Consider the following 23,188-nt stretch of genomic DNA (forward strand, 5'->3'; position numbering starts at 1 on the left):
GTGTGTTTGTATGTTTTTCCTCTGTTCTCTTCCCTCTTCCCCCCATACGTCACCACATTATTACCACCTCCCTTTCCCCTCCCCCCTTTCTTGTCCTCGCCTTCCTCCTATGGGAGCACATCCAGACAGCAATTGGCAGAAGTTGAGTGCGATTCTTGGGTCAGTTAGACTTTTGAACAAAGTTCCTCTGGGGACAGTGATGCCAATGTGACTGCTGAGTTGCATATTCCAGGGGCAGCCTGGACCCATGCAAAAGTTAACTGCCCATCTTCATGACTCTCTCGTAGGTGATACATCAGTCTATGCGTGCGTCTTCTTCTACTTCCCTTCTCCTCATCCTCTTAATCTACTCCCCTCCCCCCCGTCTCCTTCACTTCTCGGCTCCTCTTCCCGACATGCAATTCCCTCCTTCCCCCTCCAACCCCTTCCCCTTATCTGTCCCCAGTCCTCCTCTGCACTGAACGTGTGTTGCTACCATGACGAGGGCGTAGGCACCATTCTTCTTCGTCATAAAAGAACAACCCAAGCCAGAGGCGGCGATTTATTGTCAGCAAATGCACCGACATTTTCTGATTTTTATTGTGCATGAATGTGTATAATTACCTGCATCCGTAACCATTGGAAAGGAACGATTCACAGAACAAACCTGCTAGAGAGCCTGTTCAAACCGAACTCTGGAATACCGTAAGTGACGTCACTACATTATGCTTGCTGTGACCAGACGATTTTATTATGGTTTTTAAGGGACCGGTGGACTGAAGGGAGTGGTGGTGGTGGTGGTGGTGTAGCAGCTGACAAGACACGGCTCGTCACCCACCACAGCTGACACTTTATGGGGGTGGGGAGGGGGTTGTGGCGGCTGCTGTACACAAACACTGTAATCTGATACCAACACACCATTGACGTTAGTCTAAGGCAACGAAATATCAGCTACTGCGAGTCGTATTTTTGGCGAGGACTGGTAAGCGGCAAAAGCTCCTTGTCTGCCTTGATGACCGTCGTGCAGTCGACAGGCATTATCCCAGGCCTACTTTTGTCACCTGATATTGCCACAGTTTAGTTTTCCTACACAGGACAACTTACATCACCCAGCCTTTACTTCCTTCTTCCTCGCGTAAGAAGAAAAAATCGGAAAAAAAATGCAAAGTTGCCGTTGTTGTTAATCTCTTCAACACTGTGTCGTCTTTGGTTTTATAGTCTTACAATCTCGAGACGACTTCATTCAGCTTTGATTCTAATTAGTGGGGCTGAATATAGCCTTCATTACCCCTTAAATCCCAGTACGTAATTTCCATGCTACTCTTGCTTATCTCCAGGCAATTTCATTCTAAATGGGAGAGATTTTTCGAGCAGGAAGGGTTAGATTTAGCGCTAATTAACCCCTTCATTACAAAAGGTCTGAGCTGAGTAAAATCGGTAAGGGAATAAAAAATAAAACACAAACACGTAATCGAGCTGAACGAGTTTGCTGGTGACGCCCAGAAGATGTGCGATGACATTAATAAGAAGTGACCCTAAGTTATTTGTAAATTTCCATCTTACTGTTTCAGCAGTAAACACCCCCTCACTTCAGATAGTCCCTCCGAAGCTAAATATCGTCTGTAGATAGCAAGAGCGAGATTAACGCGCGCGCGCGCGCACACACACACACACGCACACACGCACACACACACACACACACACACACACACACACACACACACAGACGCCATGGTATAAGTGTGGATAAAAAGTGAACCAGCTAAGTAAATAACTGAGAACGGTACAGCAAAACCACGGAATTGGAGAGGGCAGGGCTGTGGTGTGGTGTGGCGCAGGGGTGGGGTGTGGTGTGGTGCAGGGGAGCGGTGTGGTGTGGTGCAGGGGAGCGGTGTGGTGTGGTGTGCTGAAGGGGAGGGGTGTGTTGTGGTGCAGGGGAGGGGTGTGTTGTGGTGCAGGGGAGGGGTGTGTTGTGGTGCAGGGGAGGGGTGTGGTGTGGTGCAGGGGAGGGGTGTGTTGTGATGCAAGTGAGGAGTGTGGTATGGTGCAGGGGAGGGATGTGGTGTGGTGTGGTGCAGGGGAAGAGTGTGGTGTGGTGTGGTGCAGGGGAGCGGTGTGGTGTGGTGTAGTGCAGGGGTGGGCTGTAGTACCGTGTGACAGGGACTAATGAGAGTACGTTACCCTACACTTGCTCATTCCGCCCGCGCACATCCTCTCTCTCTCTCTCTCTCTCTCTCTCTCTCTCTCTCTCTCTCTCTCTCTCTCTCACACACACACACACACACACACACACACACACACACACACACACACACACCTCTGCTCACATCCACATCATTCGCTTCTACTAACATTCCCGGTGCAGGTAAGGAACTCCACCACGTGGTTGCACTCAGTATAACAGCGGTGGGGCTGCTTGGCTACACAAACGTTCCTCACCTTCCTCCCTGTCCCTATTAAGGACGACGATGGCCTGCAGAAGTTAGGCAGTTTCAGCCTGCAGTCCACTGGGTTCACTTTCAGGTAATCGTGGGGCTACTATTACTACTACTACTACAATTATATAAGAACTGAAGAAAAGAGGATAACTCCAGTAGGCAGACTGGCCCATGCCAGGCAACTCCTACAAGACTGTGATTAAACTACTAGAATAAGACAAGGATAACAGAGAAGGAGGAACGGGTAAGAATACGCAGTGAAAATGGGTGCTGAAGAATAAGTGGTTTGAGTGCAGTGTTTTTTTTTTTTTTTTTTTTCAAAATATCCCCCTTAAGTGCCGGGGCGACGGGACAAAAAAAAAAAAAAAAAAAAGGGGGGGGTGGAGGGAAAAAAAAAAATTGTGATGAACTAGAGTTGTGATGGGAGGTGGGAAGGGCCGTGTGAGTACCACCCTGGAGAGTAGGATATGTAGGCTTAGTGATCGGTGTACTCTTTACAAGCGTTGTCCATCATCATCATCACCACCAACATCAAAGCAAACTAACTCGAGTTTCTCTTAATAACCTGGTGTAATTCAACGCAGGCAAAAATAAATAAATCAAACACTTAAAAAAAAATCTCCCATACGATATTATTTTCTCTGATTTCGTAACTCGAGGAAATGCTTCGGGGGGAATTCATTCTTTTAAATCAATTCCGTGGAGGTAATTGCCTGCCGTGCAATACTGTGTTCACCTTCACGCTGAGGCGGGGACCATTGTGCCGAATGACGCCCTGCCTTCACTGCCTCAAGAATGTTAGCTGGATGAGAAGTGTGTCAGCATCAGCATCAGCATCATTATTATTATTATTATTATTATTATTATTTATTATTATTATTATTATTTTTATTATTATTGTTACTACTACTACTAATATTACTACTGCTATTATTATTATTATTATTATTATTATTAATTCATATTACTATAAGATGGAAACAGTCCTCTAGTTTTACCATGATAAAAAAAAATAAATAAAAAAAAAATAATTTCGAGCATGAGAGCAAAAGTGTCTGCGAGTTGTGATGGTTCTGTGGATTGCATTCAAAGTGGCTCTGAAGTTCGTAACACCTCTTTCGTAGCGATTTATACTGCACATTGTACCACTGTATCCTCTTGTTAGGTAGTGATGCAGGCCTAAACTATGTCCATTTTAAAAAGATATAAATGACATGCTCGAGAATATTGATGACAAAGGACTAAGAAAAAAAATATAATAATATATTTAATTTAGAAAACCAGAGAATAATCCCCCAAGCCACGAGAATGCAGTAGTTACTCGTAGTTTCTGCTGTCACTCTTCTACTATACTCCTGGCAACGCAAGTCCTGTCGCCTCTCCTGCTTTTCCCTCCATGGACACTGAATATTAATCTGGTGAATCTCCAGGAATCGACACTGATGAGTTACTGTGGCCACGGATCATTGTTAGTACTGCTGCTTCGGGTTCACCAGATTAACTATAATAGCCCATGGAGGCGATGGGACTTTCAACAGTTCAGTGGCTGGATAATATGAGTGACGGCCTTGCATTCTGTACACAGGCCTGATCCCTTGGAGGTGACTGAAGGTTTTTACCAGATAATGTCATCAAGATATTATTTACGTCCCAAATTCTGAACTAAATCGTTGGGAAAGAGGAGCAAGAGCCTCTCCAGTCCCGACGAAAGATATAAGAGAGAGCAAGGCGGTGGAGTGACTGAAACAACTGGCTAGATGTGAAATATGTTGCCTGGCGTCGGGTTCCCACAGCAAGTGAGTGGTGGGATTGTTTTTGCTGGTCGATGTTGTGTGTGGATGATTTTGCCTGCAGGGGTGAGCCGGAATTTCGAAATCTTGACTAACGTTTTGTTGTTGATGGTTCTGCTTTTGTGATTCCATGCTTCTATTAATGGATCTCATCAACCCTATTAATATTTTAGTGGCAGTAGGTTGATGCAGATGATGATGATGATGATGATGATGATGACGATGATGAGCGGGAAATTTGGAAGGCTTGAATGATAGTGATTATGCATGGTTTATTTTACTTGGCATCCTCTTGATAGTTCCCATTGTGTTCTTTCCTACTTCTGTAATTTATCTTGCCTGCCCCAGCTATAATTTACTGTAAAGTGAGGTTACAACAACGACGACGACGATGATGATATTTTCACAACAGTCCTCTTTCCTCCCACTTAGCCTACCCTCCTCCCCATCTCCTCCCCTCCCTCTCACACCTCCCGCGCCCTTCCTCTCTTTCCCCCATCCTCCCAAACCCCATCAAAGGCTTCATCTGGACACTTATAACATCCGGGGAGGCAAGCTATAGTCAGCTGCCCTTACCAATCTCCCCACCTGCCTTACCCAGACTCTCCCACCACCTGCCTCACCCACTACCTGCCTCACTCACTACCTGTCTCACCCATCATCTGCCTAACCCAGTCTCTCTCACCACCTACCTCACCCTGTCTCTTTCACTACCTGACACCCAGCCTCTCTCACTATCTGTCTCACTCAGCCTCCTTCACTATCTGCCTCACCCAGCCTCCCATCACTTGCCTCACCCAGCTTCTCCCATCACTTGCCTTACTCAGCCTCTTCCATTACTTGCCTCACCCAGCCTCCCTCATCACCTACCTCATTCAGCCACTATTACCGCCTGCCTCAGCCCTCACCTGCCTCCGTCCTCACCTGCCTTAAATACCTCCGACTTCGTAAACAGGCTCAGAATATGCGTATTGTCCCTCTTGATGCCATGACGTCCATTTCATATACTTCCTGGTGACGCCACATGCATCAGTCCCTTCGACCGGCTGATGTACTTGTTATGTCCTTGTTATTTTCCTTCTTTATTAAGCTAGGGACAACTTTTTCAACCGGAGGTATGGGTATGGCCTTAATTATCCCTTTCACTCCTAGAAATCCTTCCTGAGCTGAATAAATGTGTCTAGAAGTGGCAAAACTAAACTAAGAAACACGTCACCTGATTCAAAGAATAATTATGAGACACACTTATAACTGAACGGGTTAGAAACTTTATTTAATCCTACAGTATAGTTCCTTGCCACTACCAGATGATAATATTTAGTTTGGAAAAAAAAAAAAAGACCATTATTCACACACAAGGCAGAAGTAATGAATAATCCTGAATAAATTTGGATGCCTGTAAGATACACTGGCTTAGAATGTATGGATACTTTTACTCAACTCCGTGCAGTCCTAATGGGAGAAAATCGTGTAAAAAAAACTCACATACACAGGCCACAAACGCAAATATACCCAACCACTCTCAGCTCATCTGGTGGCCAAGTGTGGTCAGTGTGGAGGGATGATTTAAACTACAGCCCAGCAGACTCAATCCTATCTCATTATCAGCGTTCATCGAGTTTCATACAACCACGACAAAATGTTCAAGTTATAGGTGTGGACCTGTTCTGTCAGGCGAATACGAACGCTCTAGAGCTGTTATGATTTTCGCATAATGGCATTGATGATTTCATATGCAGGTACCTCTCTGCCTACACTTCAGCAGAGTCTATAATCTATCTGTTTATCTGCTGTACTTATCTGTTACCCGACAAACCCTTTTGCGAAGACATACCACCTTCCATTGCATACTCTAGCACCCTGTCTCTTCACTTCGTCCTCGGTATCTCTCCTCTCAACCACCTCACTTTCATATAACCTCCAAGCCAGTTTCTCACTCCATTCTTCATCTCGTCCTCGCTCGTTTTCTCTTTCTTCTGACAACAGCCTGACTCTCATACACTCTCCAGCTCACTTTCTCACTCCATTCATATGCTCTCCATTTCTTTGTTAGTCTTCCTCTGTTCTTCCTCCTCACCATCAAACTTTCATATACACTGCTACTTTCTCCCATTCCATACACACTCTCATTTTCGGTCATCCTCTCCTTCTCCCTCCATGCATATACTCTTCCTCACTTTCCTATCTTCCCACCTCGTTCTCGCCTCCATCTCCTTCCCCTCCAAGCCACCTCACTCTTGCACTCCTCCAGTCAAGAGAAGCATGTGAAAAAAAAAAAAATAATAAAAATAAAAGCAATGCGTGTTTAACCCTGTCTTCCACCCCATCCCACACCTGGCGTATATATTCGTGTAATTACCGTGCCCAGGTGTAGTACTACTCTCTCTCTCTCTCTCTCTCTCTCTCTCTCTCTCTCTCTCTCTCTCTCTCTCTCTCTCTCTCCTCACCGTTGTAACTTCCTTCCTCAGTCAAATTGCCCACCAAGGCCTCCAAGCAAGGTCGGGGATATACCGGCATTGTTTGCCTTTTCACACACACACACACACACACACACACACACACACACACACACAGATAGAGTGATAGATGCAGTAGATAGACAGACAGACATAGATAAATAGACACACAGCTTTATAGTCCACCATCCTGCTTTCGTGGGATAAGGAGAGCTGAGTGACGTTTATATCTCCAGAAAGCAGCTCCAGCCATATCGTTGCCACCACGTGAAGGCGTCCCTCACCAATACCACCCTCAAAGTAAAATGATCAGGGATGTATGAACTCCTTCACAACGATATCACACTCTCCTCCACATCTGCCGCCGCCAAACGATTTTATTCAGCTTAGGGAAGGCCTCTTGAAGTGAAACCTTTGACCCCTGTAACTCCTAGACGTATTTTTTTCATCTTATTCTTGCCACTTCCAGACGGTTTTATTCAGCTTAGGGAGACTAACGTAGCTTTGAAGAGACTGATATTGACTACTTCTAACCTCGTCTCCACAAAACGTCCTTCTGCATCAACATAAACTTATCGGGTATGGCAAGAAGAACGTAGAACAGATGTTAGTTGTAGTAGTAGTAGTAGTAGTAGTAGCAGTAGTAGTAGTTGTTGTTGTTGTTGTTGTTGTTGTTGTTGTTGTAGTGGTGGTAGTAGTAGTAGTAGTAGTAGTAGCAATAGTAATTGAAGTAGCTGTAGTAACTTCAGGCCCAACTGAATGTGAACCCAGTGGACTAAAGGCCAAAGCTGCCCGTCTCCTACAGCCCGCCATCCTCCTTTCGGGGGATAGGCTATGGAGGGAGTTGAGGGGAGTTTGCGTAACTATGCAGCAGAGTCACTTGGTTATATAACTGCCTCTATGTGAATGCATCCCTCTCCTGTACCTAGTAAAGAGGTGCAAATATACATGAATACAGGATGGATGGTTGGAAGGCGAAGAGGAAGAGCGAGATATAAAACTTGAGTGTAATTGGTGTGCTGTGGTGGGAAGAGGGAATGTGTGGAGGTCCGTCTGTCGAGGTCACCTCTTACAGGATGCGGCGTGAGGCAAGAAGACTCTGTATTCCTGTCTGTCTGTCTGTCTGTCTGTCTGTCTCTCTGTCTGTCTCTCTCTCTCTCTCTCTCTCTCTCTCTCTCTCTCTCTCTATATATATATATATATATATATATATATATATATATATATATTTATATGAGGCAGATAGTTGCGATACGTAAAAAGATTGCTATGTAGATATATAGGTGGATGGATAGTTGAATGGTCAGACAGATAGGTAAATGGGTAGACAGACAGACAGACGGGTAGATAGACAGACAGACAGACAGACAGACAGGTAGATAAACAGACGGACAGACAGACAGACATACAGCCAAAATGATCGCTGGAGAGATATAAGACACAATCTGACACACCTGCATATAACGGGTGTGTACAATCGCTGGAGTCCTCGGCACTGTTAGGTACAATGTAACAATTATAACTACGTAGTTATTTTTATTACGGGATTAACAGTCATTATCACATAGTACAATCCCTCTGCTTCCTCTGCTTTACATCTTTATTATACACCCTCTCTGTTTGTCATATCTTGCCTCCTACTTCTTCTTCCTGCATTCTCTCCTGCTTCTCATTCTCCTACTCATACTAATCCCTCATCCTTTTCTTCTTCCTCCCTTTCCTCCATCTTCCTTCTCCCTCTTCTTCTTTCTTCTCCCCTCCTTCGTTTCCTTTTCTTTCCTCTACTCCTCTTCTTGTTCCCCCTTTTCCTCCTCCTCATTCTTTTCCTTCTTCTTCTACTCCAGAGAGAGAGAGAGAGAGAGAGAGAGAGAGAGAGAGAGAGAGACTATTTCTTCTTCCTCTTCCTCTTTCCCTTCCTCTTCTTTTCTTCCTCCTCCTCTGCTTTTTCTCTCCTGCCTTGCTCAACCCTTCACTCTCCCTTCCTATCCTCCTCTTCCTCTTCCCCTTTCATCTCTTCATTTTTTTTCTCTCTTCCCCCAACCCTCCCCATTTTGCATTGTCCCCACTTTTCTTTCTCTTCCCCTTACGCTACTTCTCTCTTTCTTCTTCCTCTTCCCCTCCTCCATTTCTCCCTCTTCCTCTCCTCCCTCCTCTCTTTCTTCCTCTTCTTCTTTTTCCTAATCTTTCCCAGCCTTCATTGTCCCTCTCTTCTTCCTCTTCCCCCCCCTCCTCTTCCTTCCTCTTTCTCTTTTTCCTCCAACCACTCCCTACTCTTCCCTGTCCCTCTTCCTCCATGCCAGTCTTGCAAACCAGGTGGTGCTATGAACTGCATCCTCATTATTTCACTTCCTCCATCCCTCCTCAGGTAACTTTCACTCCTGATGATGGTGATGATGATGATGATGACGATGATGATGATGATGATGATAAAAATAAAGATGACGAGATGATGACGGTAATGAAAATAATGATGATGATGATGTGATTAAGACGGTAATAAAAATAATGACGAAGACAGTAATAAAAATAATGGCGAAGATGATAGTAATAAAAATAAAGATGATGATGAGGACAGAGATGATGATGATGATGATGATGATGGTAATGATAATGATGATGATGAAGCTAATTTTGGTGATGGTAATAATAATAATGATGATGATGAAGATGATGATGATGATGGTAATGAAGATAATGATGATGATGAAGCTAATTTTGATGATGATGAAGATAGTGATGATGATGATGATGATGATGATGCACAGGTGAACCGTAAGCCTGCCAGGGCAACATATGGCTGACACAGTGAGACGCGAGAACTCTGAATTCGCAAAAAACGAGAAAAAAAAAATCTTGTAATAATTCTTCTTCCCATGTAACCAGTCTTTGTTTTGCAGGAAGAGGAAGAGACATGGGAAGATTTTGAGCATGTCTATCCTGCAAATAATACATGATAAATAAATAAATCTTAGTTACTCTAGGGAATTGAATTTAATGTTGCTGATAGTTTGGACGTTAGTGTGATAGTGAGATGGGTCGTAATGTTAAAGAGAGAGAGACAGACAGACAGATAGAGAGAGAGAGAGAGAGAGGGAGAGAGAGAGAGAGAAAGAGACAGACAGACAGACAGACAGAAGGAGGATGTAAGAAAGGAATGTGAGGAAGGGAGGAAAGGAAGTGAGAGCAGCCAGAGCCATATAGTCTCTCTCTCTCTCTCTCTCTCTCTCTCTCTCTCTCTCTCTCTCTCTCTCTCTCTCTCTCTCTCATCCTTGTCTTTCCCCTTTGACTAAAACCGTTTTATCTTGCTTCAGTTCTCCCGGACGATGTTACTCTGGTGGAACGAAATTTGCTACCAGATCCACATCAATAGCACTTCTTCGTGACTAGCATGATATACTGGTTTTAATTTCTTGTTGCAGTTAAGCATTACAACTGGAGTAGTGGAAAATTTAAGCCAAGTTGAAGCGAAACGACTAGAGAACTAACAGAATAGAATATCACCGTCACAAGAATTAATGGAGTTTACTTACACACACGATTTTATACCCGGATGATTTTTACCTAGACTATTCTCAACCCAACGATTTTCTTGAGGTAAGGGGAGGCCAGTGACGTCTTGTGTACTGTATTACTGTTAGCATTAGACAGTACAGGTAAAGGAGACACCATTTCCCCTCTCAGCTTCCTTTACGTCCCTGTTTCATTTGTGTCCGCTGCATGCCTTCCATGAACCACCTCTCCGCACACATCCACCCATCTCCACTTCTCTCCCTCCTCCTCCACTTCCTCCCATCCTTCCTCCATTCCTCTCCTTCCTTTCTCCACCTCCCATCTTCCTCCCGTTCTGTTCTTCCCACTTCCGTGCCATTTCCTGTCATCTTCGTTATTCGGTTTTTCCTCTCTTCCTTTCCCCTTCCTCTCCCTTTCTCCCTCCGGCCTTCCCTCCCTTCCCCTACCCCTTTCTCCCTTTCCCGTCCACTCTCCTCCTTCATCCCCCTTCTCCTTCCCTTTTCCTCCCTCCCCTCCCTCCCCCCCTTCCATTCTCGGCGACACAGGGGCTTCGCTTACCGTCTGCTGTCTCTTACAACCCAATCTCTCTCTCTCTCTCTCTCTCTCAGTAGGTTCAGCCACATAACCACGGAGACGGCTTATTTAGTTTACTCTAGCAAAGACCAAATTATTTTACTGCTGGGAACCCTCCACTGAATGATAATAAACCACTTAACCCTCAATACCTTCAGCTGAGTGATATATATATATTTTTAGATGAAATGGCGGGGGGACAGGGCGACATGGAGGCGATTTGTTTGTGGCCACCCCTTACGGGATTAAGATGTCTGGCAATAGATAGATATAGATTATTCACGTAACCTCCAGACGATTTTTTCAGCTTGTGAGACTTTATAAACTTGAAGATATTTGTAAGGCTGGCATTAATCCCTCCATTTCTAGATGTCTTTATGGGGTTCATTTTCTAGATGTCTTTTTTGGGGTTCACTAAATCCTAGAGATATTTGAGGGTTCACCATTTCAATCTGATTTTTTACAAGTATTTTTCAGACTATTTTAAGCAGCTTAGGGATAACCCGTAAATGAGCCAAACAAATAAATGAGCCAAACAAATAAATGAGCCAAACAAACAAATGAGCCAAACAAACAAATGAGCCAAACAAACAAATGAGCCAAACAAACAAATGAGCCAAACAAATAAATGAGCCAAACAAACAAATGAGCCAAACAAATAAATGAGCCAAACAAATAAATGACCCAAACAAATGAGCCAAACAAACAAATGAGCCAAACAAATAAATGAGCCAAACAAATGAGCAAACAAATAAATGAGCCAAACAAATGAGCCAAACAAATAAATGAGCCAAACAAATAAATGAGCCAAACAAATAAATGAGCCAAACAAATAAATGAGCCAAACAAACAAATGAGCCAAACAAATAAATGAGCAAACAAACAAATGAGCCAAACAAATAAATGAGCCAAACAAACAAATGAGCCAAACAAATAAATGAGCCAAACAAACAAATGAGCCAAACAAATGAGCCAAACAAACAAATGAGCCAAACAAATAAATGAGCCAAACAAATAAATGAGCCAAACAAACAAATGAGCCAAACAAACAAATGAGCCAAACAAATAAATGAGCCAAACAAATAAATGAGCCAAACAAACAAATGAGCCAAACAAACAAATGAGCCAAACAAACAAATGAGCCAAACAAACAAATGAGCCAAACAAACAAATGAGCCAAACAAACAAATGAGCCAAACAAATAAGCCGACGACGTGTAGATCACTGACTGAAAGGAGTTGTTTTATAGATGACCCTAATAAATTTACACGAAAGACAAGTAACCATAAATGCTGTATACTGGAACTAATTATATTGTTTGCCACACTTGTCACACTAAAATTCCCTCTATCTTTAACTTTGAAGTATTTGGCAGGTGTATAAACAACGATTAAACAGGCTGTCTTATATTATGCACAAAATAAGTTCAAGAAGCTTATAAATACAAACCCCAGGACCAGCAATTGAAGGAAAAAAAAAGAAAAGAATCCCTGTACAGATTTCACCTTCCTTCGGTATTGTTCACAACTCAACTAGAATGGATAATAATGTGAACAAAATACGACAAGCAAACTTACGGTCAAAACTGACTGTTGATGAGACTTGTTTATCCTATATACTGCCGCGGTTATTTTTAAATACTTGCCACTGACCCGTTATTCCTGAGACCTGCCATGGGATTACCACTCGGAAATAGGTCAGTGGGGTGTTTACGGCCGGGAGGAGGAGGAGGAGGAGGAGGAGCAGAAGAAGAAGAAAGAAGAAAAGCAACAAGATAAAAAAACAGATAAAAACACAAACAGCCAATCTTAAACAACTTGGAATTGAGAAAGTTTATGAAAATAGCCTCAGGAATGTCGGAGGGATAATCTTGAGACAACTGAAGGCCCAAAGTTCCAGCCGCAGTGAAATGAATACCAGAGCTGAATGGAATGGGACAAACACTCTCCCCACGTGCCCCTCTCACCCACACCCTACACTCCTCCTTCCCCCCCTCCCCCACATACACACAGCCGCCTCCTCTTGTCCATATGATCCCTGGGTTTATTCAGGTGGGTGGCTAGCCAAGAGAGTGAGGTTGGGTGGTAGGGTGGCAAGAAGGGTGGCAGGAGACAGGGGCTGATGAGTGCCAGGGTAGTGGGTGGGGAGAAATAAGTGTACAATAGGAAAATGCGTGTGGTCGCAAGAAGAAGTTGGAGGACTGGGTGTGGATGGCAGGGAGGCAGGGGAAGAATACAAGGGCAGGGGACAGGGGTAGAAGGATGCAGGGTAATAGGTGAGCAGGGCCGTGTGTAATGACTGGGCGTGGGTGGAGAGGAGGCAGAGGGAGGGTAGATGGAAGGATGTGGCAAGGAAAGAAGAATAATGACAAGAGACAGGAGTAAGATGGTGCAAGGTAGTAGGTGGGTAAATACAGAAATATTTTGTTTGAATCATATCAGAGGTTGCATTCTAAGTGGCTTTGGAGATTTTGTAACGCCAACTTTTGTCCGCGACTGTACCTCCACCCCAACACCCCGACCTTCACAGTTCACACACTACTACACCTGTGGTCTTAAAGAGAAACAATAATGGAAAACGGGGCTCGGGTGGAGGCCGGTAAAAACATTGTTACCTCTACCCCCTCCTTCCTAAGCTCCCCCCAACCGACCCCTCTCCTCTCCCCCCGTAACGCATTCTATGTTTTACCCTATTCTCCTCATTCGGTCTCTCCTCCTCCCTCTCTCTCTTCCTCATAATCCCCTACCATTCCCATACAGTCCTTCCTTCCCCCTCATCTGCCTTCCCACATTACCCCTACTCTTCCCAATCAATCCCCAATCCATTCCCCTCCCCTCCTCCACATCTCCCCCTGTCCTTCCCCTGCAGTTTCCCCTCTCTCTAGATCTTTCCTTCACATATCCCCTTGTATTCCACCACCCTCGTCCGACCCCTGTTACATCATCATAATCTTCATCATCATCATCATCGTCATCATCATCACCATCATCATCCAAAGTCCTCTCCATATTTCCCAAATTCTTATGTTCCCTCTTCTTATGACTTCTCGTTTCTGTCCCACTTAACCAATCCACATCTCCCTTCTACTTCTCACTACCCTTTCCATGCCTCTCCCACGACCACATCCACATCCCTCCCTGCCACATAACCTCTTCCACATCCCCTAACCCATACCCTTCATAACCCCTACCACTTTGCACATGCCCCCACCTGCCCTCCTCTCAAACCTCCCACTCTTCCCCCTCCCTCTCCAAACTCCAAGCTCTTCCCCTTCTCCCCTCCCCCTTCCCACTCCCTCCAACCCCTACCCTCCCCTGCCACACCCCTTCCAAGCCCCTGTAGTTTCCCCGGCGGTACAATAGACAATAGAACGAGCTAACTGAGACCAGGTTATCACGGCGTTTGTTCTGCAGGCTTGTCGACTTTCCCTCCCTCAGCGTTGGGTGGGTAATGCGGAAGTGAAGTGACGAGAGGGGGGGGAAGTGTGTGTGTGTGTGTGTGTGTGTGTGTGTGTGTGTGTGTGTGTGTGTGTGATAACCACCTCACTGAAAACACCTCATGGGGATTGCCGGTAGTTGCGGATCCAAAAACGATAACTTTGCTGCAAATTGATAGCACTTCTTCCCTCACCACACACACACACACTCACACACATTCCCTCACCACACACACACACACACACACAAGGGAGTGCTTACGAGTCAATCCCACGTCACTGAACTGATTACACACACACACACACACACACACACACACACACACACACACACACACACCATCGCTCAGGAAAATCACACACCTTGCACAGATCTAAAGGGTTTTCATAAGGGTCTTTTGCGATACAGCTGCCGGCCAACGCATCATCATATTTTCGAGTAACTGTGGGATATTCCTGGTAGAAGTGCAGCGTCTGACTCTTGGTAGTGCTATATTACTGAGGTTTGGTGCTGGTGGTGGCAATAGCATCTGTGGTGGTGGTGGTGGTGGTGGTGGTGATGGTGATAGTGGTGATGGTAATATTGATGGTGGTGGCAGTGGTGGTGATCGTGGTGGTGGTGGTGGTGGTGGTGGTAGTGGTGATAATGGTGATGGTGATGGCATAATTCAAGTTCAGTTATAGGAGGACCTGAATTAGAATCCCAGCCATGGCGATCTTAAACAAGTATAAAAATAATATATAGATACGAAACCATCATGGCGGTAATATGGGACTTCGCTAAAATTCACGAATGATGCACCCCGCGTCCGAAAAAAGATAGTAAGTGACAGACGGACAGGGCTGCTCCTAGAGATGTTCCCGCCTCTAAAATGTGAGGACTGGCAATATATCCTTTCAACTTTTAGCATATAGTTGCATCTTATTATTTTATACCGATTATGTAAAGACTAACACAGACACACACACACACACACACACAGCAAATACATCGCTTAGAGCTTCTTGCACACCTTGTTCCATCCTGACACCCCTTCCCGCTTAGTACTTAGCCAGCTTGAGGAAGGGTTAATCCCGGCTGTCATTCTTCCTACAACGAAATGTACGATGATGATTTTTTTTTTTATCTCCAGAGTCTTTCACTGAACTTCTCCCCAATGCTGAATAAAAATAATAAAAAAAACAATCGGACTGAAAAAGTTAAATTTTCAAATACCACCATCAGACGATTTCATTCACCTTAAGGAATACAATCTTTTGAGTCGTCAGCGAGAAACTGACGAGGAGAGTGTGAGTGAGGTGTGGGGGGGGAGGGAGGGGGAAGGCAAGGATGAGATGGAGGGTTGGAATGGAGAGGTATATAAGCTGGGAGCAGGGCAGTGAAATGGTGGCGGACAGGGGTACATGGAGGCGACTTGTTCGTGGCCGCCCCTTACGGGATTAAGGTGTCTGGCAATAGAAACCGTAGACAGATAGAGAAATAAAAATATTTTTATAAATTTTCAGATTACGATGGCGTCTTTTAACCTCCATTCCTGGTAACTCCTGAAGATTTTCATTGACCACTTGACTTCATGTAACGTCCTTCACAGTTTCCTTTTTCTGCTTCTATAGTTCTTTCACCTGAACTTGGCCCAGATTTTCGTCCTTTCGCAACTTATGTCACGTAGCTCATCGGTAGAAAAGGACGGTGCTACGGCTCATCATCCTCTGCGGGGCACTTCTTCAGGACTAGCATCATAAATCTAGCATTAATCTACTGCCACAACTCAGCAGTGAAGGTGGAGAGATGGTAATTTTAGGCCAGGTAAGAGTAAAGGGAGTGTAGACGATTTTATGCAGCTTCGGAAAACCCTCTTGTATTCTCAGGGGTTTATTTACTGTGTATCTAACTCCCCAAGATCGTTGTGTAACCCATGCTGAGTAAAATCATCAGGAGATACAGAGAATTAAACTGAAAACATATCCCAAAACTGAATAGGTCAAGCATAATTAGACATCATGTTCTCGTCTCCATTAATACATTTAATTCAATTACATTTTTTTCCTTTTAATCAGGCTACCTATAGACGATTTTATGCAACTTAGGAAAGATTTCAAGTCGTGGGGGGTTACCGAAGGCCGTGTCTAACCCCTCCAGTTTCACAAAGTCCCTCCCAGGCCGAATGAAATCGTCTGTGCACAGCAGGACTAAAACGAGATACACGTGATCGGGCTGAAGAGGCTCGTGTATTCAGTTCGACAGCGAGAGGGTTAATTCCTTCATCGCTGCTGCCGACGGACGATTTTACACCCTAAGGCGCAGGTTAGGTTAGTCTCCAGGTCTTCCCCTGCGGCAGCCACCACCACCACCACCACCACCGCCGCCAACTTTCAAAGGCTCGTTTCTCCTCGTTCCATTCTGTTTCCCTTGGGTTGTCGAACGTGGTATTTTTTCTTTTTCGTGGCTTTGGCTTGACACTATCACCGACCCCTTCTGTATATCTATCTGTCTGTCTCTGTCTGTCTGTCTACCTTTTTTCTTTCTGCTTCTATCTATTTGTCTCTGTCTGTCTACCTTTCTTCCTTTCTGCTTCTATCTGTCTGTCTCTGTCTGTCTGTCTGCCTTTCTTTCTTTCTGCTTCTGTCTATCTGTCTCTGTCTGTCTGTCTACCTTTCTTTCCTTCTGTTTATCTCTTTATTAATTCATTCATCCATCCATCCATCCACCTTCTCTCTCTCTCTCTCTCTCTCTCTCTCTCTCTCTCTCTCTCTCTCTCTCTCTCTCTCTCTCTTTCTCTCTCTCTCTCTCACCGTCCTTCATTATCCGTCTTACGTTTCCCCTCCCTGGCTGCCTAGAAACTGGTCCTAGTGAGGGTTTAGACACGGCAGGGAGAGAGCTGGGTCGTAATTATAAAGAATCCTAATTAATTTTACGATGAACAAGTCTTCAAAGCAATTAAGTGCCCGTAAATATTTTGCCTGACCGTAATATTCACTTCAGTTTTCACCCAGTTTTGGATGTAAAGTGTATGACAGTTGTAGCATTAAGGACATAAACATTAACACGTGTATGATTCACAACTTAAGCGTCGGTAAGTTAATAAATGTGACTCTTTTGTAACAGTGTTCTCATACCAACAGCGTGTCTTGTTTCACACTACCGTCAAGTTGTTGTGGGTGAATCATGCCCAGTTCCTGAGATTATGCTCCTGTCCTGGCCTCTCAGAATTACTAGATCTTTCTTTCTTAAACTTTCACTGGAAGAAAAAAATCTGTTGGCTCCAGACCTTTGATTTTTTTTTTCCCTTTCATTTTCTCAATTAGCCTACAAAGTTCAAATAAAACGTCTATTACCTTACGTATGGATTACATTTCATTCTTCCCTGACACAACATTGTGAAGGGCAATAGGGGACGTGGGAGTGGCGGCATTCCATAGCACAGAAATACCAGAACCCCCTGTGAGGTGTGGAAGCCTCTCCGGACACCCCGCCAGGACCACCAAAGAGGTTCTGATCCCCGTCCTCAGCACCCCGCCAGCGCTCTTATCCCTCTGTAAACAAATCACTCACACCGCCTGGACAAACGTGGGAGACTCCGAGGCTCGCATTTATAGACTCTTCTAAGTTCCATCCTTCCAGTCCATCCTCCTCCTTTCAGGGGATAGGGAGGTAGCTTAGGGACGTTTGTATAACCTGGCACTTAAACACCCCAGATATATCAGTGCCACCAAGTGAAGGCGTCCGTCTCCTGCCGCTAACCTAAACACGCTTAGCAATGGGGAAGGAGAGTGAAACAGTCTCTAAGGATCTAACCCTGTAGATCAAGTAAGCGTCTCCAGATCTGACTAGAATCGTGTGGAAATAGAATATAATGAAACTACGTAACCATAATGAAGGAGTTAGTTAAGGGTACATAAAAACAAGGAAAGTGGAGGTCGCAGAATTTACTCACCCAGCTTCTTAAATACTTTCACTCTATTTACATCCATTTATCGGTACCAATGGACGATTCTCCTCTGCTAACCCTTTGGATTTGTAACTTTTATCTTGCTAGCCAGACGATTTTTTTCGCAACATAAGAGGGATTTCCAGCAGGGCCAGGGTTGATGAACGCTATATCCTTCCCCCACTTCCCCCACAGTTTCAAAAAGTCTTCCCTAAGCAAAATAAAAGTCTCCGAAAGTAGCAAGAATACAACAAAAAAGCCATGGGAGTGTAGGATGTAGAAGTGATTTTTTTTTTTTTCTGATAGGGAGATATGTATACGGTCATTACCAATGCTCTCTCTCTCTCTCTCTCTCTCTCTCTCTCACACACACACACACACACACACACACACACACACACGAAGATCGCAAAAAGAGAAAAAAAAAGCATTATCGATCTGTAGATGTTAACCCCTTTAACCCGGTGACGTCTTTTTGTAGCTTATTCCTTCTTCTACCAGACTTTTCTTTTTAGCTCCTTTATTTTTAGATTAAGAGGATTTCCTGGTACTGAAGGGATTAATGAAGGCTGCATCTAACCACCCCACTTCGAAAATCTCTCTTTGTCGGAATATCATCGCCTTGTAATAAATATAACCATTGCTTATTCGATCTCATGTGGTTAACTAAAAAAGCATATGTAAATGCATTGTCGAAAGCCGTAATATAATCAGCGCTTTAACATTTCCGCAAAATTATTCTTCTCAGCTGATCAAAATCGTACGGAGACAGCAAGAACAAACTATAGCACTTTTGCTCTAATTCAGCCAGATTTCCGTCCCTCATGTAACCCAGTGGCAGGAAAGGAGAATGCTACAGCTCCACATCCTTTCCACGGCATCTCTTCGTGACTAGCAACAAAATCTTGCGTTAACCTACTGTTAATACTGAGCATTCAAAATGAAGACATGCTAATTTTAGGCCAGGTCGGCGTAATAAGAGTATAGAAAAAGATGGTGACAGGCAGCAGTGTATGTACGTCACCTCCTTCAGTGAGGCACAAACAATAGCCCTTAGTTCTCACAGCCCCCACCCCGCCACAGCTGCTGCCAGACAGGAAGCCTTTCACGGCAACCATTGTGAGTCCCAGCTGCACCACCACTCACAAATAACATCTATCTGTCTGTCTATACCCAGGCACCTTAATCCACAAGAGAGAGGCCACAAACATGCGCTTCCATGTCAGCCTGGCCTCCGTCACCAGGTCACCCTCCCTCCATGTCCTATCCCTCCAATTTCTTCACCTCATCCTCGGTCCTCCTCTACCCCGTCCACATAACTAACATACGATCTTCTAGCCAATCGCTCATTCTCCACTCGTTCCATATGGCCAAACCATCTCACAGTACTTCTAACCCTCTCCAGTGCATCCATATCAACCACACAACGCTCCCGAACTTCTCATTTGTCTCAAAAGAGCAAATCACAAAAACAGCAAAAATATTCTGCCATTATCATCAGTATCATCGTAATTACTTTCAGCACTCCAGTAAGAAATGAAATGAGTGAGATCCAGAAACAGGACCATAAAAGCATAGTAGCAGTAGAATATAAGTTTAGTGTCAAATGAAACAAACTTCAAAGTATTCCATTCATAATTTAAGACTAAAATTCTCGACTCCACCTTACGGAAAAAACATTAATACAGTGTGTGTGTGTGTGTGTGTGTGTGTGTGTAAGAAACAAAATACCACACTAGATGAAATGCAAGGTATAGGCTGTCTCAACCCCTTCATTAACTTCTGTATGTTGATGTCCGTTTTTATATAATTCTTTCCTTAAATAAAGTCATTAGCATTCTCTGTTATATCTGGTACTCGTGGCTGGATGTATTTGCTTCCCTCTGTAGAGTGACAACAATACCTGTACGACCTGACCTGCCAAATGAGGTCAATAGCTACCACGCGACACAGCCCTGATGGAGGGGAGGTGGTGGAGAAGGGAGGAAGGAAGCGAGATGGAGAAAAGGGAGATAGGCAGAGAAAGGGGGAGGAAAGAGGGATCAAGGGAGTTAAGGAACAGAGGTGAAGAGAGGAGAGGAGAGAGACTGGGACGGAGACGGGAGGAGATGGGAGAGGTGGACAATGTGACAGGGGAAAGAGGTGAAGAATGGGAGAGAGATGGAAGAGGGGAAAGAGGGGCAAGGTGGTGAAGGAATAAGGGGAGAGAAATGGAGAAGGGCAAATGGGAGGGGGATGGAGGAATAAGGAGAGAGAAACAGAGAGGGGAAAGGGGAGGGGGAAGGAGATGGAGGGAGGGGAAAGAAATGGAGAAGGATTTACTGGGAAAGAAAATGGAGAAGAAAACGGTGGAAACAAACCGAGATGGAGAACAGACGCAATGGTAACAGAGGAAAAATTTCGGACTTGGGATCGTATTGTGGGTGGCTATGGAAAAGTCGTAACACCTGTTATACAACGATTTATTCTGCACACTACACCCTTAAATCCTCCTGTATTTTATCGATGCATACTGTATCTATAACAAGACTCCATAAACAGCATACAGCAACTCGTTAAGGTGTAAAGGGCAAATTAAATCGCTAAGGAAGAGGTGTTACAAAATCCAATTATAGATTCTGTGATGAATTTGTAAAAGTCGATTACGGAAGCTCCCTAGCGCGTTTTCTTCAGTCACTTATTTTGTTTATACACCTTACTGCCCTCTTCTGTTACCATAGCGACGCCAGGAACCACACCCTCTGTCCTAAATATTAACAGGCCTGCGATTCTCCAAACTGTGATAAAGTTGGGCATTTTCTCTTTGATAGGAAGCTTTAGGTTTGTTACGATAAGGTTAAGCTTGATTTGTTCGTGAGGTTTGGGTTAGGATAGATTTGGTTAGGTTAGGATAGGATGGGTTAGGTTTAGTTAGATTAGTCTGTGAAGGTTAGGGTAGATTAGGTTAGGGAAAGTTAGATTTGTCAGTGCTAATTAGCAAAGACTGGGTTAGGTTAGTTCAGGTTAAGTTAGATTAGTTTGTGAGTGTTAGGTTAGGTTCAGGTTGATTAGTCTGTGAGGCTTAGGTTAGAACAGGTTAGGTTAAGTAAGGGTTAAGCAGAGTAAGTACGATCGGTTAAGAAAGCAAATTTAACGTGCAAGGCTGAAAAGCTTTACGATTCGGAAGTTGCCTTCGGACAGCGTGAAAAGCTGTGGATGAGGTGGTGTGGGTGATAGCCAGGTTAGGTCTGCGTCACGGATGATGATGATGATGATGATGATGATGATGGGAACGGTACGGGGAGTGGTGCATTTTCACGGACTCGCAAGGGAACCATCTGCAGGTATACCGTATTGGTTGGGAGGAAAAAAAAATAATAAGCACACACACACACACACACACACACACACACACACACACACACACACACAAACCTCATATGACCGTCAGAATACAAGCCACACCTCCACATCCCCGGTCATGACACCTTCTCACCTCAGCCAGCACGGGGAACTTTTTGGTCAGTTTATCTAACCACACTTTCCCTGGGTCAAGATGAGATAATCTTTTCAGTGGCTTCAACGATGAATTTGGTGGTTCGCAATGTCACACGTGTCATGGTGCTGGACAGGTACGCCTTCATGTGGTGGCACTATTGGGCGGCTCCACTGCCTGGTTATACAAATATTCCTCAACCCCCTCCCTATCCCCCGAAAGGCGGGTGGTGGACTGCAGGGCTAGGGCAACAGTCCTCCGGGTTCACTCTCAGATGAACCTGGGTCGTCAACATCAACCCAAGGTGTCGTAAGCAGAAAAAAAAAAAAAAGCAGGTGAAAAAATTTATTAGAGATTTGGTGAAAGCCACGCTCAGAATGGAGAGTGAACGAAAGTGACTGCGTGAGTTGGGGAGAAAAAGAAAAAACGTTATAAATAAATAAGAAAGGATTAATTGGAGGTTAATAATAATAATGGCAGTAAGAGATTCTATGAAAGCCAGACTGAGAGCAGAGACTGAAGGAACAAGTACGAAGGAGTGGGGAAAAAAATTGAGCTAATGACAAAAATGCAATCGTCCAGAGGCTGCAGACAAAATAAGTATTTTCTCTCCCTCTCTTTCCCTCTCCCTCTCTCTCTCTCTCTCTCTCTCTCTCTTCGTGTCGGCCAGCTGAACATGACTGGTCAGAACGTGCCCAAGTACGTGACCTCAGTTGCACGTGCGCACTCAATTTGACGCACTCACTCTCAATTTGATGCACTCATTCGACGCACTCATTCGATGCACTCACACCTTTATTGATGCACTCATTTGACGCACTCATTTTATGCACTCCAACTCAAAATGACGCACTCACTCTCAGTCTAAGTGCTCGATCTCTGTTTGACGGATTCTGTTTAACACACCCACCATTTTCAGCTTAACGCACTTATTCTCAGCTTGACTCATTCTTGGTTTTGGCACACTCATCTCTTTGATGCCCTCACTGCCTATTTAAAACATTCACTTTCAACTTGTACTCACAGCTTCTACATACTCTTAATCTGATGCAGTCACTCCCGCACTTTACGCACCCATTCCCAGTTTGACGCACTTACTCCCAGTCTGACGCACCCACGTTCAGTCAGACTCATGCACTCATATATGACGCACCCTCTATCAATATGACGCACTTCAACTCGACGCATCCACTTCATATACAACACTCAAATGACGCACACACTCCCAGCTGGAAACATTCATTCCCAGTCTAACGCACCTACTCTTAGTTTGATGCATACACTCTCAGTTGACACACGCACTCTTAATCTACAATACTCTCTTTTTTTTTATGCACACTTTCAATTTGACGCACTTACCACCAACGCCCTCACGCACAGTTTGACGCACTGGTTTGTTCTAGGGCTCACTCAGTGCAACTCTGACTCACCCATTCTTCCACGCCATCTTTCTCATACTGCAGTGTGTGTGTGTGTGTGTGTGTGTGTGTGTGTGTGTGTGTGTGTGTGTGTGTGTGTGTGTGTGTGTGTGTGTGTGTGTGTGTGTGCGTGTGTGTGTATACGTATCTACTGCCTTGATTTTTAACAGTATCACAAGGTGCA

General features: G+C 44.5%; 2 protein-coding genes across 2 annotated transcripts in view; one reads left to right on the forward strand and one right to left on the reverse strand.

The window, feature by feature from the left end:
• Positions 1 to 23,188, reverse strand: part of LOC145408965 (uncharacterized) — a 112,737-nt gene that overhangs the window by 48,586 nt on the left and 40,963 nt on the right. The gene's annotated exons all lie outside the window — the stretch shown is intronic.
• Positions 21,676 to 23,188, forward strand: part of LOC145408935 (uncharacterized) — a gene marked incomplete at its 3' end in the record, with an annotated part of 41,460 nt that continues 39,947 nt past the window's right edge. Inside the window, exon 1 of the mRNA XM_080279515.1 lies at positions 21,676 to 21,722. Coding sequence (XP_080135641.1) covers positions 21,676 to 21,722 — 47 coding nt within the window. The remainder of the gene's footprint in view (positions 21,723 to 23,188) is intronic.

The sequence above is a fragment of the Coenobita brevimanus genome, chromosome 79 (genome assembly GCF_032717465.1).
Source record: "Coenobita brevimanus isolate Jiangsu-jjx chromosome 79, ASM3271746v2, whole genome shotgun sequence".
In the NCBI taxonomy this organism is placed as follows: Eukaryota; Metazoa; Arthropoda; class Malacostraca; order Decapoda; family Coenobitidae; genus Coenobita; species Coenobita brevimanus.